Source organism: Spermophilus citellus (genome assembly GCF_964194105.1).
Source record: "Spermophilus citellus genome assembly, chromosome: 17".
Classification (NCBI taxonomy): Eukaryota; Metazoa; Chordata; class Mammalia; order Rodentia; family Sciuridae; genus Spermophilus; species Spermophilus citellus.
The window spans coordinates 73,212,161-73,229,978 of NC_138199.1; the positions used below are offsets into that span (position 1 = coordinate 73,212,161).

Sequence of the window (17,818 nt, forward strand, 5' to 3'; positions counted from 1 at the left end):
GTTCAGAAGTAGAGCAATTCCCTAGCATATGTGAGGTCTTTGGTTTCCAGTACCCCACATGCGTGCTCGCACATTCACGCATGCGCACACACACACAATGACTTAAATATAGCAAGGAAGATAGTGAAACCAGTAATTCCAGCACTGATGGGTATTAAGATGAGGAGAGAGTGTTGGGTGTAGTGGCACACACCTGTAGTCCCAGCAACTTATCAGGCTCAAGACAGAGTATCACAACTTCAGGGCCAGCATGAGCAACTCAACAATACCCTATCTCAAAAAATTAGGACTGGGAGTGTAGCTCAGTGGTAGAGTGCCCCTGGATTCAATCCCCAGTACGGGGGGGGGGGGGGGGGGGCAGGGGGACCCAAGGGGGTTTGGGGAAGGTTTGGTAATCAGGGTCACCTCACCTGGCTAAAGGGTTAGGAAGACCCTGCCAAGGAAGCCATGTTGCAGCTAAGGTTTGGAGAGGTGTAGGAGCCAGGCAGATGCGGGCAGAATGCTCCAGGCAGGCTGGGGAATTGTATTCTAAGGCCAGGGGGATTTCAAAGGGTAGCCTTCAAGCTACAGGTCTTAAGCCAACAGCCCATGGTCCAGTTCCTGGCCTATACATATATTTTGTTTTCCCCACACAAATTTTTTCTTTTCTTAATTTGAATTAGTTGCCAACATTTTGTATAAAATTCCATAATTGCAGCTTTTCTTTGTCAGTAGGAAGATAGTCCCCACATTCCCAAACCCAACAGTCCCTGGAGCTCAGGAGTAACTAACCCTTCCCAACAGGATATGCAGCCTTCAGGCCCTTGTTTTGAGGCCCCTGCTCTAAATTGACTAAGGGCTGGCATTTCATTTCACCTAATGCAAAAGAATTCTAAGCCCACAAAGGCCTTAAAATCATCAAAAAGAATACAGTGCCCCGAGCAGTGAGGGGATTAGGCTCCACAGGCCAAAGCTGCTCATAGGGTTCCTTGTAACACCATCTTGTCTCTTCTAGCCAAGGCCCAGAAGATTGAAATGGACAAATTGGAAAAGGCCAAAAAGGAGCGAACCAAAGTAAGTGGTTACAGACCTGCAGGATCAGAAAGGCAAGCAGTGGGTATTCGGGTCCTGATGGATAAGCTGAGAGTCCCCATCTCCCACGCCCACCCTTTTCCACACTTGTCACCTGCTGAGGCTCTGAGAGCCTAGGCCTGCCCTTCTGCACCAAGCAGGCTGTGGCCCAGCCTCTGACGTGGCTTTTAGAAGCCTCCCACTGTTCCATTCTTGATGTCTTGTAGTTCAGATATTACGCTCTCCCAACTTCAAAGTTCAGGTAGCTTGTCTCTCGTGGGTCATTGGGTCATCAGTGCCCTCCCTGACTTGGATGGAGGGAAGTATTTCCTTCTGAGAGTGTAGGCACCCTAGCCTGCTCCAGCCATTGCATTTCTTGCCCTGCAAAACTGACCTCAGCAGCCTGCTTGGGTGCTTCCTTGTAAGTCCCATGTCTGACAGCCAGGTGAACCCTTATTTTAGAATCCTGAGTACTGCTTCTTCCCAGTAGTGTGGTGTGGGTTCTTCATAAGCATCAATTTAGCTCTGAGACTAAAGCATCATCCTTTGGACACTGTGCCTTTATAACCAGAGTCTCCAAGAGAGAAAGCTGGGCATCAGACACTGGCTCCTCCCACGTCTGGTTAGACCTGGTCAGCCTCACGGCAGCTGCGACCCCCAGGATACTCCCCTCACCCCCAAGCAGAGGGGTTGCAGGGCCTGGACGCACTGGTGGCCCTCTCAAGGCCCTGGCTGGTGGGAGCTGGTGTGAGGGGATAATCTGGTTTCTCATTCTTAACCCTTGATTGAATCTCCCTTCTCTCTCTTTCCCTCTCCCTTCCAAACCCCAGGCTTATTGCAGGGACGTGTCTGCAGCGCCTGGGGACCGGAGCTGTCCTTCCCCTGTGCGGGCGGGCACCGCCTCCTGGGTGTGAGGAGGAGGGGCCTGGCCAACCGGTTCTGGGCATGTGAGGTGGGGTGGTGGGCAGGGGTGCCGGGCATGCGCAATCCTGTGATGCCGGGAGGGACTGCTGTCTGCTGGGAAAGCTCTTTGAAGAGTGGTGAAAGTCCCTTCGGGCTGTTTCCAGGCACCTCTCCCTCCCCAGATGCTCATAGCTGAGGTGACTTTCAATGCCTCTTTGTGTACTGCCAAATTCCTGTCCCCCTGGAGCAGACGGATGGCACAGGAAGTAGGCACATAGCTCTGCATTGGCCTTATCCTCCTCTCTCCCCCCATCCAGATTGAGTTTGTGACGGGCACCAAGAAAGGCACCACCACCAATGCCACAGCTACCACCACAACCACTGCCAGCACAGCCGTCGCAGGTAGGATGGCTTGGCCCAGCTCTACCCGGACTGCCCACACCAGTCTAGCAAGGGTTTCCTGGGCTCGTCTAGGGCACCTACTGGCCACCTGGGGCTTCTTGGACCAAGGCCTTTGCATTCCTGCCCTGGGGGCATGGAGTGCTCTGCTTTTGGTTGGTCTTTATCCTGATTCCTCTTCTGCATTATCTCCAGATGCCCAAAAGAGAAAGAGCAAGTGGGACTCTGCCATCCCAGTGACGACAATAGCGCAGCCCACCATTCTCACCACCACTGCCACCCTGCCAGCGGTAGTCACTGTCACCACCAGCGCCAGCGGCTCCAAGACCACAGTCATCTCTGCTGTGGGCACCATCGTGAAGAAGGCCAAGCAGTGACAGAGCCATGCCAGGGCTTGACTGTGCAGCCTAGTGGCTGCTGTATATTTCAGGACTTGGACCTGCTCCCAAGGTGCCATCTGAGAGGAGCCTCTGTGTGGCATTCCAACCAGAAGGACATTGTAGCAGAGGCAAAGGATACAGCAGATAGGGTCTGTCTGTCCACATACCACTTTGGGGTCTCACCCAATTAAAAGTGTCGTGTTCTTCTGTCCCAGCATCTGGGGTACACTGGCCTCTCCCACGGTTTGTTTGCAGGCAAATGTGAAGCTCAAATGCTCCCTCCATCTTCTTATTCATGATTATTGATTGCCTAAGGATTGATAGTGGGGTGATGGAAGCCTGTATCACTGCTCAGAGGGGTGCCCCAGTAAGTCACTGATTGTTCCCACTGTCTGCCTCTTGGCATGGTCAGGTGTGGCCCCAGGGAGGAGAGTGAGGCCTCTGGTTCTTAAGCAAGAGCAGACCTCGGCTGTCTTGGTGCGATTGAGCACTCTACAGTCCGCTTCTAGGACATGCCCAGGCTTTCAGAATTAGGCTAGGTACCAGAAAGGCTGGGGTGAGATCCCCAATGTGCACCAGAAGGGGTTGGTATGGGCACCTGGCCAAGGCCGCCTAGTCCCTTAGTGCCCAGCAGGCGCAGCCAGCGAGATCCGCAGTTGGGGAGATGAATCACCTCCTGCTCTGGCCGGCAGCAGTTCATTGTTTATGTGAAAGCACTGCTCTTGGGAGAGCTGCTGCCACCCCGCCCTTCCTCTGTTGTTATCTCTGCCCAGCAGCAGTCCCTGGGCAACACCAATGGCTGACCAGCTTCTCTTGGGCCAAAATGGGTTTCCCAACCACCAGCAGCCTGAGAGTGGAGGGGGCAGTTTGCCTTTGAGCTCTCTGGCAGCTCTGGTCCAGGGGAAGCGCTGAGTGTCAAAGAAGGAAGCCGGGCTGTGAAAAGCTGTGGATTCCATGGGCCCGGCACAGACTGAGAAAGGTGGTCTTGAAATTGATGCCTGGTACTGTTATGTGATCTGGGGAATATGACAAACTATCCCTAATGTCGCCAAAATAAAAATAGTCACTCTTGCCCCATCTTCTCCTTGGGACTTGGCCACCCTGGGGGAATTGCTGCTGCCTGCTCATCCTAAGAGGGTCTTTGTAAAGGCCCCCTTGCTCCCAGGCTCTGGGGGTTCCCCCATAGCCAAGGATACCAGGAGGTCTAGTAGAAGGCAGTGCAGCAGGGAAACAGAGTGCCAAGTACAGTGGGCATCCACTGGTCTGGCGTCCTTGCCTAAAGCAAGTCCTGTGGTCTGTATGCCACTCTTCTGTCAAATCACAGCAATAAAGCTTCATACAGAGGTTTGGAGGAATCATTGAAGGAAAAGTTTTCTAAACTGTAAAGTACTTGGAAAATGTCTGCTGTTTGCCAATACATTTTATTTTCACTATTGACCTAGGAGAGAAGCAAACCCTAAAAATGATGAAATCAGCCAGGGTCTGGGGAGTTGGCAGCAAGGCCACCTCCCCTTTAAGGGCTCTTTGATAGAGCGGGAAGTAGGCTGAGGCCAGTCTGCCCCTAGCCCTGCCATTGAGCTGCCCAGTTGGAGCAGCAGTGACCGTGCAGTGGGGGCCTGGGCAGTGGACACAGCTGAGTTGGCAGCCCCAAGCTGAGAGTGCTGTTCCACTTCCTAGAAACCGAGTAAGTTGGCTAAGTCTTAATCCTCAGAATAACAGGTTAGTATAAAAGGGTGCCTGCCCACCTTTATTCCCACTGAGGATGGTGTCTGGGGATACCGGGTGTCCCTGCTACTAGCGACTAAGGTGACTTCTGATCTCACAGGGAAAATTCACTCTGCCCCCACCCCTTTCCTGTGTTGAGCAATGACATCATGATCCATGCAGGTCTCACCACTGTGCACTAGGAATCTGCGCAGTCCCTCACACCATGTGGGTGACTTCAGAAGCTCCTCCTCCATCCCCTTTATTGCTGCCTCTGTTCAGGCTCTTGTCCCTCACACCACACTGTTCTGGCCTGGTAGTGCTGCCTCAGTCTCCCCACTCCCGTCCAAGCTCCGGTCATCCAGCAGAGGCCCCTTGCTATACTCCAGCTCTTGCCATGTTACATGCTGCACAGCAGGGTCTAGACTTGAGCATGGCATGCCAAGCCACCAGCTTCCCACCTCTCTACGCCCCACCCACTGTGCTTGGGCAGCTCCCTCACCTTGTGCTTTCCCTGCTGAGCCTCTGCACATGGAGCACCTCCAAAATGGATCTCAGGTTTCATACCCCTTCCTGACTTCACTCCCCGCAGCTGCTCACTCCTTTCTCAGTGCTCTCAGAAGTGTTTCTCTGCCTGTGACTTCTGCCCACATAACAGTGGGCTGAGACCACTGGTGTCCTAGTTACTGCAAGCAAAGAAGGTAGTTACAAGAAACAATGTCCCATGTGCCTGAAATAAGGACTTCAGTCAGTGATGTAGTGGAGGAATGGAAGGAGGGATTAATTAGTGGTCATCCAAAGTTGTGGTCACTAGACTCGAGTGACCCTCCATGCCCATGTTCACAGCAATTCTTGTATGGGTTTAATTCCAAAGGACTACTGTAGATTGTGTGCTGGCAATCCCAGAGGCTCAGCCATAGGAATAGGGGGCTCATTGTTCTTTCATTTTGTGCTTGTTTTGATTTTGGAGACAGGATCTCACTATGTTGCCCAGGCTGGCCCCAAACTACTGGGCCTAAGCAATCCTGCCTCAGCCTTCCAAATAGCTGAGAATACAGGCACATGTCATCATACCTGGCTCTCATATGTTTGAAAGTATGGGTAAAAGTTTGGTTTTACCAACCACTGTGGTACATGCCTGTAATCCCAAAGCTCAGGAGGCTGAGGCAAGAGGATCATAAATTCAAAGCAGCCTCAGAAACTTAGTGAAGCCCTGTCTCTAAATAAAATATAAAAAGGGCTGGGGGGCTGGGGATGTGGCTCAAGCGGTAGCGTGCCTGTCTGGCATGTGCGCGGCCCGGGTTCGATCCTCAGCACCACATACAAACAAAGATGTTGTGTCCGCCGATAACTAAAAAATAAATATTAAAATTAAAAAAAAAATTTTAAAAAATAAAAAGGGCTGAGGTTGTGGCTCAGTGGTCCAGTGCCCCTGGGTTCAATCCCCAGTACCAAAAAAAAAAAAAAAGTTTGGTTTTATGGTGCTGGGGCTTGAACTTCAGGGTGCTCTACCACTTGAGCTACATATCAGCTCCCTCCACCTCTGCACACAGACATACACTTTTAAAATTTTATTTTGAGACAGGATCTCACTAAATTGCCTAGCTTGGCCTTGAACTTATGATTCTCCTTCTGCTTCCCTGGTAATGGGATTGCAGATGTTACAGATGGGTGTCACCTCACCTGACTATAGTAATTAAAAAAAAAAGGTTATTGAGCTGTAAATAAGAATGAGGAAGATTTCCATGGACAGATTTGCAGTGATCTTAAGGAGAGGCAAGATGTAGAACAGTGTTATAGAGAAAAGCAATACAAGAATAAAAGATATCAGGGCTGGGTATATAGCTCACTGGTAGTGCATTGACTCTGGGTGGGTTCAATCCCTAGCACCAAAAAGAAAGAAAGAAATGTTAAACTTGAATTGGAAATATCAATGTGAACTCATTATTTTTAATCTGTTTCTGTCTATTAAAGGAATGTAGAAACCCCAGTAGCAATACACATGTGTAACACCCAGATCTTGATTCCCCACAGGGCTCCTTGGAGAAACGGATGAGTCAAAATCTAAGTGGGTCTGGATGGAGCACTTTGTTCCAGAAAGCAGTATTTCAAGTATTTCAAAAGGTCAACGGAACTGTTTTGAAGATATTTCTCATTGATCAAATGTGGTTAATGTGAACATTAAGAAAAAATGACTGCAATGGACTATAAACTGGGTAAATAGAGATCCATTCATTCATATTTGGAAGAAAAATGTATTTGCCACCATCAGAGTTTAACGTTAATTCCTTACTCAGAAATTGACACTGAAAAGAATTGCCCCTAGTCTAATGTGGATGGCATTGTGAAATGGTACAACTGCTATGGAAAACAGTATGGCGACCCTCCAAAAGTTAACGAGAACTGCCCAAGTCAGGTGTGGTGGCACACCTGTGGTTCCATCTAGTCAGGATCACTTGAGTTCAGGAGCTCAAGGCTAACAGGCCTGTCTAAGAAACAAAAAGGGCTGGGGACGTAACTTAGTGGTAGAGTGCTTGCCTAGCATGTTCAGGTCCTAGTTCCATCCCCAGCATGACAAAAAAAAAAAAAAAAAAAAAAGTTCAAATAAAGTTAATATAAGTTGGGGCTGGAGATGTGGCTCAAGCGGTAGCACGCTCACCTGGCATGCGTGCGGCCCGGGTTCGATCCTCAGCACCACATACAAACAACGATGTGTCAGCCGAGAACTAAAAAATAAAATATTAAAAATTCTCTCTCTCTCTCCTCTCTCACTCTCTCTTTAAAAAAAAGAAGTTAATATAAGTTTTATTATTAAAAAGGAAATAAGCCAGTGGAGGTGATGCATGTAATCCTAATGGCTCTGGAGGGTAAAACAAGAGGATTACAAGTTCAACACCAGTCTCAGCAACTTACACCCTAAACAACTTAGTGAGACCCTGTCTCAAAATATAAAAAAGAACTGAGGATGTCGCTCAGTGGTTAAGCACCCCTGGGTTCAATCCTCAGAAGCAATAAAAGAAAGTTAAGATGGGAAATTTTACATTATGTGACAAAAACATACATAGCATGGTGCTGGGCACTAGGCGTGGTGGCTTGTAATTCCAGCTCCTTGGGAGGCTGAAGCAGGAGGAGTGCAAGTTAGAACTTCAGCAACTTAGCAGGACCCTGTCTTAAAATAAAATGTAAAAAAAGGATTGGGGATGGCCTGGGGTTATGATTCAGTGGTAGAGCGCTTGCCTAGCATATGTGAGGCCCTGGGTTCGATTCTCAGCACCATATACAAATAAATAAAGGTCTATTGACAACTACATATATTTATTTATTTATATATATATGAAAAAAAGGATTGAGGATGTTGCTCAGTAGTAAAGCACATGAAGCCCTGGAATCAAACCCCAGTATCAGAAAGAAAAGAAGGAAGGAAGAAGAAAAAAAGAACCTATTAAATATAGGAAAGTAAAAACAGAAAATAGTCATTTTGTAACTGTAAAGAAATACTTCAGGCCAGTCACCAAGGGGTGCTAAAACATTCAGAAATGTTTGAGCAATGTGCAGGGTGACAAAGCACTATTACCCTCTTCTAGATAACTGTTAATCACAAAGTGAAAAAGGGTATTATCCCACTGGAAGTTAGGGCCATCACTCTCTTACCCTGATGACTGACTTCAGCATCCCTAATAGAGAGGCAGGTGCTACTGGCAAAACACACACTACCACCTATGACCAACCTTGTCGAAAATATGTGACTCAAATCCAATTGGACCTTTAGGCCCAACCTCCCTTTTGCAGAAGGATAAGAGAACAAGTCCAACAACAACCTTGAGGAAACAATCCAGACAGAGCATTCTGCAGGGCCACGGGCATCTCTCTAAAATGTCGGTGTGGGGATCAGGGTGGGAAGACTAAAGTAAAAATGAGATGATCAAATGCAATTCGATATGAATTGGGCTCAGATTCAGAAGGAAACATAATTGACATTTGGGGACTGCTATGAAAATTTAAATATGGACTGTCATAGACTCCCCAGCCCCACACCACTGGGGATTGAATCCAGGGGTGCTTTACCATTGAGCTACATGCCCAGCCCTTTTTCCTTTTTATTTGAGACAGGATCTTGCTAAGTTACTGAGGCTAGTCTGAAAATTGCGATCTTCCTGCCTCAGCCTCCTGAGTCCATGGGATTACAATCGTGCCATTGGGTGCAGCAAGCCCCAAATTATTTAATAGATATGTCATGGTTAACTTCATTAGGTGATATCACAGTTCTTGAGCTTGTGTGATGTTTTGGGCTGTTCTAGAGGGTTCTAGAGGCTGTTCTAGAGTGTGGAAAGATGAAATGTCAGGATATATACAACTTAAATCCAAATTAAAAATATGAACCTGTGGGCTGGGATTGTGGCTCAGCGGTAGAGCACGGGTGAGACCCGGGTTCGATCCTCAGCACCACATAAAAATAAAGGCATTGTGTTGTGTCCATCTGTACCTAAAAAATAAATATTTAAAAAAAATATATGAACCTGTAATGAATATATTTTTACAGCAAATGTGGCAAATGTCACTCTTGAATCCAGGTGGTAAAAATAAAATTGAGGGCTGGGGATGTGGCTCAAGCGGTAGCGCGCTCGCCTGGTGTGCGTGCGCCCGGGTTCGATCCTCAGCACCACATACCAACAAAGATGTTGTGTCCGCCGAGAACTAAAAAATAAAAATATTAAAAATTCTCTCTCTCTCTCTCTCTCTCTCTCTCTCTCTCTCTCTCTCTCTCTCTCTCCTCTCTCACTCTCTTAAAAAAAATAAAATAAAATTGATTTTTGTAACTTTCAATATTTTTGTATGATTGAAAAATACTCAAAGTAAAAAGTTAAGGAATCAGAACTCCCAAGGAGGCCTATAGGGGCTAGGATTGCAGGTTAGTGGTAGAGCACTTGCCTAGCATGTTCAAGGCCCATGTTCAAGGTTCCATCCCCAGCCCAGCAAATAAATCAGTACATAAATACATACATTCATAAATGAAAGAAGGGCCTAGTGAGCAAGCCCATACCTCTGTGGAGAAAACAAACTCAGTGACTATCCCCTCTACCAATAGGTGATGTACATTAGCAAGCCTAGCACATCCCTGGAGACCCATGGTTCAAACTGCAGGCTCCACAAAAGGAAAGGGCAGTGTGTTTCATTCAGCATGGTCTTCCCACCACGTGGCCTGGGAAGTTATTAAATGCGTGTAAAATAAACAAGTGACTGAACTAATGACAACAACTCTGGCCTACTGGAGTCCACAGGGGAGTTGGCAGTAGCAGTAGCGAGGATTTGTGGTATTTGTTGTATTCCAGAGGCCTCACCTGCTTATCTTGTAGAGCCTTGAGAGGGAAGCCCCCACTCTGGCCCTAAGGCTGTAGAATGAGTCAGTGGAGTTTTATTTCATTTTTATAAAATTAACATGTAGGAGGAGGCTGGGGATGCAGCTCAGTGGTAGAGCACTTGCCAAACATATGTGAAGTCTTAGGTTCAACCCCTAGTACCACACTACAACAAAATTAGCAGGTCATATAGTGAATGATTCTTAACGTTTTGTGGGTCTGTGACCTATTTGGGAATCCAATGTAAGCTCAGCATCCCCTTCTCACAAACTCATATTCCTATATCAAATATACCATGAATTTTTCACACAATCTCAGATGGCCCGTGGACCTTCCCTGACCACAAGTTCACGTTCAGCTCCAGGTAATGAATCCCTGCACTCCAAGAAGCCTGAAGAACCTCATGGCCCATCCTACCAAAACTGCCCCAGAGTGGATATCTCATGACACTCAGCTGCTACAGGGTAGGGCTCCAGCCCCAAAGGCATTTTCAGAAGGGTTTGGCAGGAAAATGAAAGGGCTACTGAGCCCCATGGAGTCTGGGGCATTGCCATCTCTGGGCCTGGGTCCTCTTCTCTAAGAAGATGCCTCAGTCCCCCACCTACAGTGGGATGTATATGCACCCCAGCCTCCAATGGAGGATGCTGGTAGACACAGGCCCCTTGGCCAGGCTGAGTTTGGCTGCTCTGAGCCACTGCTCTGTTCTCCTATTTTCCAGGGTGATTGGATGCCTGATAGAGAGGCTCACATCCACAGGGAGGGCACTGTGCTGGCCTGGTACATACAGACATGAGTGCTACAGCCACACTGGGGCTCCTTCCACAGTGTTCCCATATTCCAGGAGCCAGCCCTCTCTGAGCACCTTGCCTGTGCAGAACAGTTCTCAAGATAACCTGGCAAGGCAGGTGATGCACAAGGATGGTGACTGTGGCTCATGCATTTGCAACAAGCATTTCCTCAATCCCGCTGGGAGCTGGCAGCACATGGATCTGTTCATAGCTGAGGTTCAGGGAGGTTGACAGTCCCATACAGTTCAACTACGCTTTTATTGAGTACCTGCTATGTTCCAAGCACTGTGCTAGGTGCCAGGGAGCATCTGATCTTGAGGGGTACAGTCATTTCAAAACAACATGGCAAATGCATGAAAAAGCCACAAGCTGGGCTGAGAGTGCAGTTCAGTGGTAGAGTGCATGCTTAGCATGCACCAGGCCCTGGATTCGATCCCCAGCACACATTAAAAATAAATACTATGTGCTGGGGTCGTAGCTCAGTGGTAGAGTGCTTACCTAGCATGTGTAAGGCACTGGGTTTGATCCTTAGCACCACATAAAAATAAACAAAAGCATTCTGTTTACCTATAACTACAAAAAATGATTAAGAGAGTAAAAAAAATAATAATAAATACTTGGGCAGGTATCACAGGCCTGTAATCCCAGGGTGATTGCATGGCCAGACTCTCCTGAGGCTGAGGCAGGAGGATCCCAAGTTCAAAGCCAGCCTCAGCAACTTACTGAGACCCTAGGTAACTTAGTGAGAACTTGTCTCAAAATAAAAAATAAAGGCTGGGGATGTGGCTCAAGGGTTAAGAGCCCCTGGGTTCAATTGCCAGTACCAACCCCAATAAATAAAGGCATTCCCCCCAAACTATGGGGACACATGACCCAACCCAGGGTGTGGGGAGGTCAAGAGAGGCTCCAGGGAACATGTGACATCAGCACAGTGTCTTCAAGAATAAGGGTAAATCAGGGCTGGGGTTGTAGCTCAGTGGTAGAGCGCTTGCCTAGCATATACAAGGTACTGGGTTCAATCCCCAGCATAACATAAATAAATAAAATGAACAAAATAAAATTTAATAAGGATAAATCAGCCAGGTGCGTTGACCCACATCTATAACCCCAGCAATTTAGCAAGACTCTATGGGGGAAAATGGTAAATAAAAGACTGGGAATGTAGATCAGTGATAAAGGGGTTTTAGATCTGAGACCTGTGAAGCCACAGGCTTTAGGGAAGCAGGTGCCAGCAGTCCCTGCTGTCTGGCAGAAAAATATAGACAGTTGGGGTCTTGGAGGCCCTGGCACTCTCAGCGTTGAACACGTGCTCCTGGTAACCAGCCTCAAAAGATTATCACTAGAGGGACATATATATGGACAATCACTAGAGACGTCAGATTTGTGACAGCCCATGCTACCCCATGCCAGGCAATGCTGGCCTCTTGCTGGCCTCTATTATTCACACTTTAAGGGGATTTAAGTAATTGCCTGGAGGAGGCACAAGGACCCAGCCCTTGCTCCACGCTCGCTCTGGACACATCTGGGGGACCCAGTGAATAGCAGAGCAGGGACTTGGGGTCCAGGTCTCCCGACCGGCTGCACCAATCCCTGGGCCCATCCCTCGCGCTGGCACCGGGAGAAGGGAGGGCGGTGCGCTCCCCTGGCGGCCGTCGGGGCCGTGGCTCACTGCCCAGGGTCTGGGAGGAGGGCGCCCGTCCGAGCTTGCGGCTGAGAGGCCGCGTCCGCCGGGGCAGCCCGGGCGCCCACCGGGAGCCGGAGGGGTGGAGAGGCCGGGCCGGGCCGCGCGGCAGGACGGGTGGCTCCTCCCCCGGTCCCGCCGCCGGGGCTCTGGGCGCGGGGCCGGCGCCGCGGGTGCCGCAGCCCTTTCCGGGGGGCGGGCCTGGCGGCAGCGGTCACAGCGACTCCTGCCCCGACAGGTGCGCGCTGCGCGCAGGAATGCGGCCCGCCTGACTCACCAGCGCCTCCTTCCCACCTGCGCCGCCGCCCCATAAAGCGCGCCCCTCTCTCCCCGCCACCGCCGCCCTCCCGACAGTCTCGGCCCCAGACGCCCCAGCCCGACCGCTGAGCCTGGCCAGGCGCGGAGGGCGCAAGGTAGCGCCGAGGTAGGTGCAGTCGGCCCCCGGGGCAGGCGCCGGAACCCAGGCGCTGGGCGGGAGGGCAGGGGCGCCGGGGCTGTCCGGGAGAAAGTGAGTGCCCACCCCATCCCGGGCGATCGCGCTGAGGAGCTGCTGAACTTTTATTTCCCCTTCTCCTCCCTGAAGTCTGGCAGACCCTGGTTCTCTCTGCCCAAGCTGCCCAGGGCAGGTGCCGGCGGCCCGAGTGTGCCCAAGGCACTGCCAGGAGCAAAGGGTAGGGGCAACTGGAGAAGGATGGTGGCCAGCAGATCTTCCGCTAGAGGAGGGAATTGGATGGATGTGCGAAATAGGTGGACAGAAGCCCCCGGCTGGCAGGCCTCTGGGTTGCACCCCTCTAGGGTTTGCAGAGAGAGTGGGAAAGCAGGCGCGCTGAGAGGCAGTCGCCCTCCCTGTTCCTTCGGGGTGTGGGGAGTCCCTGACTTTCCTCCTCTTGGCCTGCCACCTGCCTGCTCTCTTCCCAAAGTCGGCTGCAGATGTCTTTCCTCTGGGCAGCTCTCCTGACCTCACCCAGCAGCCCTGGGGTCGTGCCACCCTCATAAACCTCTTCCCCACAGCCTCTGGGGTGGCTTTTGGGCTGTCACTGTGGTTCAGGGGCTCCAGATTTCTCCCACGGACAGGGACAGGGTTCTTCTCCTCCCTCACAGCCTTGCCACACCCTGAGTACAAGGAGGGGGCTGGGGTGGCATGGCTGTTGCTCTCCCCTAGAGAGCTGGAAGTGAAGGCTGAGTCTTCAAGGGGGGTTGGAAGAGAGGGAGGATAGCTGCAGGGTCAGCAGGGAAGGGGTGTCTGTCTCCTTAGCCCTGATTTCCCAGGACCCCCAGGCTTCTAAGGGTGAAGGCCTAGGCCCTCCAGACTGAAGAGCTATGGTGGGCAACAACAGGCTGCTTGGGTGGTCCCATGGACAGGAGGAAGAAGAGGCACTGGAGACTCTAAGCCTGTGCTTCTGCAGTGTACTCCATTCAGGGGGGCAGCCCTATACTCCATGGACAGAGCTCATACAGGAAGTCCCAGCAGTACTGGGCCCCGGGGTGGCCTGTAGAGCAGTACCCTGCGTGATGGGCCCTGCTTGCCATGGCCATGTAGTTCAATAAACCCATGATCCTAACTTACGTGAAATCTCCTTGTTTCCACAATTGGCAACTACTTTAAAAATTTTTTAAATGCAAGTTGAGTCAAACAAAACAGTGCCTAACCCCCGACTGCCATTTTATAGTCTCTGAGTATAACATGGAGGATCAGTGTGAGGTCTGCACTGCCTGGGCCCCGAGGGAAGCGCTGCCACCTTTTGTGCCTCATCTATGGCCTCAGAAATGGGCACATGCAAGCCTCTCCCTCTGGGGTCCCGGGTAGATTCGACAGCGATCCTGTAGATGAAGTGCTGGGTGCATGTTGCTGGTGTAAGTCAGCCCTGTGTGCCAGGTCTGTGGACACGTGGTGGGTGAGTGCAGGCTGGGCTTGGGCCTCCAGTGCCTGTACCTGCCTGTGTAGTGGTGCCCCAGGGAGGCTGAGGCCGAAGCCTGTATTGTTTAGCATGTGGGTGTGGTGCCTATACCCCGAGGCCGCAAGAAATCATATCCCGGCTGACTCAGGGCTCCCTTCTGAGCCACTACCCTGGTAGGGCGGCACCTCCCCAGCAGCTCTGCCTGGAGCTGCTGTGCCTTGGGGGGGGGGGCAGTGCCTTCCTGCAGTTTACCTGAAGGGCCTCTGCAGCACTGCAGGGGCTTTAGTCCCCCCCCTCGCCCCCCATGCCCTGGGGCTGCCCCTGCCCCACAAGAGGAGGGCTGAGAAGGGATTCAAGGAGGGTAAGTGGGCATGGTGTCCTCTGGGCCCCTGGGAGATCTGACCCTAGAGAAAGAGGTGTGGCCCTGGCCTTTGTCCTCTGTTCTGCAGGCCCAAGTGTTCATATGGCTAGCTTCTTTCCTTCCCAAAACTTCAGGCTACTATTCAGGCCTTTGGATGCCTGAGCCTACCCTGAAGGTCACTGATGAGTTGAGATAGTTTAATAGTGGGGTTACACTGTTCAGGGGTCCTGACAAGTCAACTCTGAGGCCAGGGGAGGTATTTGGAAGGGCAAAAGGGCTTAGACCTGTGGGCTGGCTGTAACTCAGTGGTAGAGCACTAGCCACCTTGCATGCATGAGGACTGGGTTGGATCCTCAGCACCACATGAAAATAAACACATAAGACATGTGCAGTGGCATACGCCTGTAATCCCAGCAGCTTAGGGGGCTGAGACAGGAGGATCGTGAGCCAGCCTCAGCAACAGTGAGGCGCTGAGCATCTCAGTGAGACCCTATCTCTAAATAAAAATCAAAATAGGGCTGGGTAAGTGGCTCTGTGATTGAGTACCCAGTTCTGAGTTCAATATCCAGTATCCAGAAATTAAATAAATAGATACGTAAAATAAAGATATTGTGTCTATGCACACCTAAAAACAAATAATTTTTAAAAGGGGAGCTTTGACCCCACTCTGATGGGTCAGCAGCCAGCTCAGAGCTCGGCAATGTAGAGAAAGCCCCGTCTCACCCTATCCCTGGCCCCAGATACTGGGAAGGGCTCCTCTTCTGTTCCTGAGCCAGAACAGAGGGGGCAAAGGGTAGATCCATCCTAAGGAGGGCTTCTTTATTGGGTGACCCTGTCCTTGCCAAGCCTGACCAGGCCCACTGAAGAACAAAGGCAGAATAAGCCCTGCCCTGCTCTTGGGGAGACCAGTACCAAGAAACCTGGCACGGGCATAAGCTTGGAGCCCAAAGTCTTAAAGCCCAGAGAGAACCTTTCTGTGCATGAAGGGGGCAGTGGAGAAGATGGGAGTGACATCCCTAGGCCTTTGGTGATCACAACAGCTCTAAGAGCCTCAATTTCCACACCTGCACTTTGGGGTGGTCTTGCCTCCTCTGAGGAGCTATGATGGAGATCCAATGCACTGAAGGCACCAAACAAGGATGAAGAGGTGTCATGTGTCCATTGTTGTGGTTTTGTAGGAGGAAGAAGATGGCAGGGCCACATCCCAATCCGTGGGTCAGGCTGCTGCTGGCAGCTCTACTGAGTGTCGGCTTTCCTGGGAGTACAGGTGAGTCTACACGGTCCTGCAGCCCCCTCTGGGGGAGGAGCACCGCTCATGGGGCCTCTCCAGACTCTTGGCTGTCCAACAGCTGACCACTGCGCCCCTCCAGGCCTGGAGAACTTGAGGCTTTGTGCCCTGCATCAGAGAGAGTCGTGAGCCCTGCTGGGTGGCCTGGCACTGAGGGAAAGGAGCCTGTAGAGGAGAGAAGAGCTGCCTGCTCCGAGGAGGAACTGGGCTCCCTGCTGGAGCTGAGGTTTCCCAGGGATTTCAGGGAGAGAGACTGCTAAATATCACCCGTTGTCTGAGTGTTCCCGTTGGCAAATGATGCGAGCCATCCCCTGCCAATCAAACTTCCCCCATTAAGCCAGGTCTATGGGTGGCCCCCGTAGCCCCAGCTCCCTGGAAGGCTGAGGTAGGAGGATCACTCGAGCCCAGGAATTCAGAGTCAGCCTGGGCCACATAGTGAAACCCCATCTCACACAAGCCCCCATCTCAAAAATAAATACACCAGCAGGGCGCAGTGACACATGCCTGTAATCCCAGCAGCTGGGGAGGCTGAGACAGGAGGATTGCGAGTTCAAAGTAATTTAGCGAGGCCCTCAGCAACTCAGTTGAGACCCTGTCTCTAAATAAAATATAAAAAAGGGCTGGGAACGTGGCTCAGTGGTTGAGTACCACTGAGTTTAATCCCCAGTACCAAAAAATAAATAAATAAATGCACAAATAAATTTTCCCTGTCAGTTGAGGTTGTATTGATAGCTTGAAATAAGCTTGAAATAGACCGAGATAGGAACACTTACACCATAGAATTGGCAAACAGCAAGTCAGGGCTTCCTCTCCCTGTTCAACAATGTTCCTCCCAATGTTCAACAATGTTCAATGTTGAACACTGACCAACATTGACCAACACACCGTAGCCTGGAGTCCAGGAGACCATCCACTATATACATGGGTGCACGTAGTAGGCCTCAGTGTTTTCTAACTGAAGAGACCCAAGGGGAACCTCAATGCCCTTTGGGAGAACTCTGGAGTTTTCCTTACTGAGGACCTACTGTGTGTTGGGTTCTGTGTTAGGTGATAAACTTGACAGAACTGGTCCCCTGGACCCCGGAGGAGGCTCAAAAGACAGATGAGTCCCATGGGAATTATTGTGTGGGAAAGCATGAACTACGATGGGAGAAACCCACAAAGGGCAGTGTGCCCTCGGTGTGGCTCACAGAAGGTGTTGGGGAAGATGGAAGTATCTCTGGGACCTGGGGAGTTAGTGGCAAGGGGGACAACCAGGCCCTGCCAGCCAGCAAATGATGGCCAGCACCTTCGTCCCAGCTGTGCCCTCCTTCCCATCAGACTTGAGATCTAGCTCAGAGAAGAGCTGCCTGCTCCGAGGAGGAACTGAGGCTCCCTGCTGGAGCTGAGGTTTTATTTTCTGCAGAGCTCTGCAGCCAGCTGCTGCACCTTGGGTGACCGTTTCCCCCTCCATACAGTTGGGAGGGCATCCCCATTCCTGGTGGAGGGTGCAGGCTGGAAAGGGTGTGGTAACCAGAGAAGCCCTCTCCATGCGCTTGCCTCTCGCCCCTCTGCCCCCAGCCAACCTCTGCAAGAAGGCTCAGGTGAAGAGCTGCACGGAGTGCATCCGTGTGCACCCAGACTGCGCCTACTGCACGGATGAGGTGAGCTGCTGTGCAGGGCTATGCGGGGCCAGCCCAGGGCCACTTCTCCAACCTGCACACACCCCTTGCCACACCCTGATTCTGGCTGTGGCCAACTCCACCCTTGCCACCCCCGCAGCCTGACCCTGGGCCGGGTGGGTGTGGAGAAGAGGCAAGGGTCAGGAACAGCAGGGGAAAATGAATTCAGGGTTGGGACAGCCAAGGGATGGGCACCACCCCCATGGACCCCTCTGCTTCTGGCCAGATGTTCAAGGAGCGGCGCTGCAACACCCAGATCGAGCTGCTGGCCGCAGGCTGCCGGCAGGAAAGCATAGTGGTCATGGAGAGCAGCTTGGAGATCACAGAGGTGCCTGGAGCAGGGCGGGG

General features: G+C 51.2%; 2 protein-coding genes across 7 annotated transcripts in view; both read left to right on the plus strand.

The window, feature by feature from the left end:
- SAP30BP (SAP30 binding protein) overlaps positions 1 to 7,047 on the plus strand; it is a 44,234-nt gene extending 37,187 nt beyond the window's left edge. The window contains exons 9-13 of one of the 3 annotated variants that reach the window (XR_014019310.1): positions 995 to 1,053; positions 1,881 to 1,958; positions 2,271 to 2,355; positions 2,548 to 2,881; positions 6,471 to 7,047. Coding sequence is in view for 2 of the 3 variants with exons in the window: in XM_081270919.1 (XP_081127045.1) it covers positions 995 to 1,053; positions 1,881 to 1,958; positions 2,271 to 2,355; positions 2,548 to 2,729 (404 nt within the window). In the remaining variant the exon portion in view is untranslated. Of the gene's footprint in view, positions 1 to 994; positions 1,054 to 1,880; positions 1,959 to 2,270; positions 2,356 to 2,547; positions 5,656 to 6,470 lie in introns of those variants that run through there. The other 2 variants (XM_081270919.1, XM_081270920.1) reach the window with 2 other exon arrangements.
- A 5,221-nt stretch (positions 7,048 to 12,268) lies between these two features.
- ITGB4 (integrin subunit beta 4) overlaps positions 12,269 to 17,818 on the plus strand; it is a 33,361-nt gene continuing 27,811 nt past the window's right edge. For 2 of the 4 annotated variants that reach the window (XM_081271157.1, XM_081271158.1), the window contains exons 1-4: positions 12,272 to 12,686; positions 15,700 to 15,788; positions 17,370 to 17,452; positions 17,697 to 17,798. In XM_081271157.1, coding sequence (XP_081127283.1) covers positions 15,710 to 15,788; positions 17,370 to 17,452; positions 17,697 to 17,798 — 264 coding nt within the window. In that variant the 5' untranslated portion in view covers positions 12,272 to 12,686; positions 15,700 to 15,709. Of the gene's footprint in view, positions 12,687 to 15,699; positions 15,789 to 17,369; positions 17,453 to 17,696; positions 17,799 to 17,818 lie in introns of all 4 variants that reach the window. The other 2 variants (XM_081271155.1, XM_081271156.1) reach the window with 2 other exon arrangements.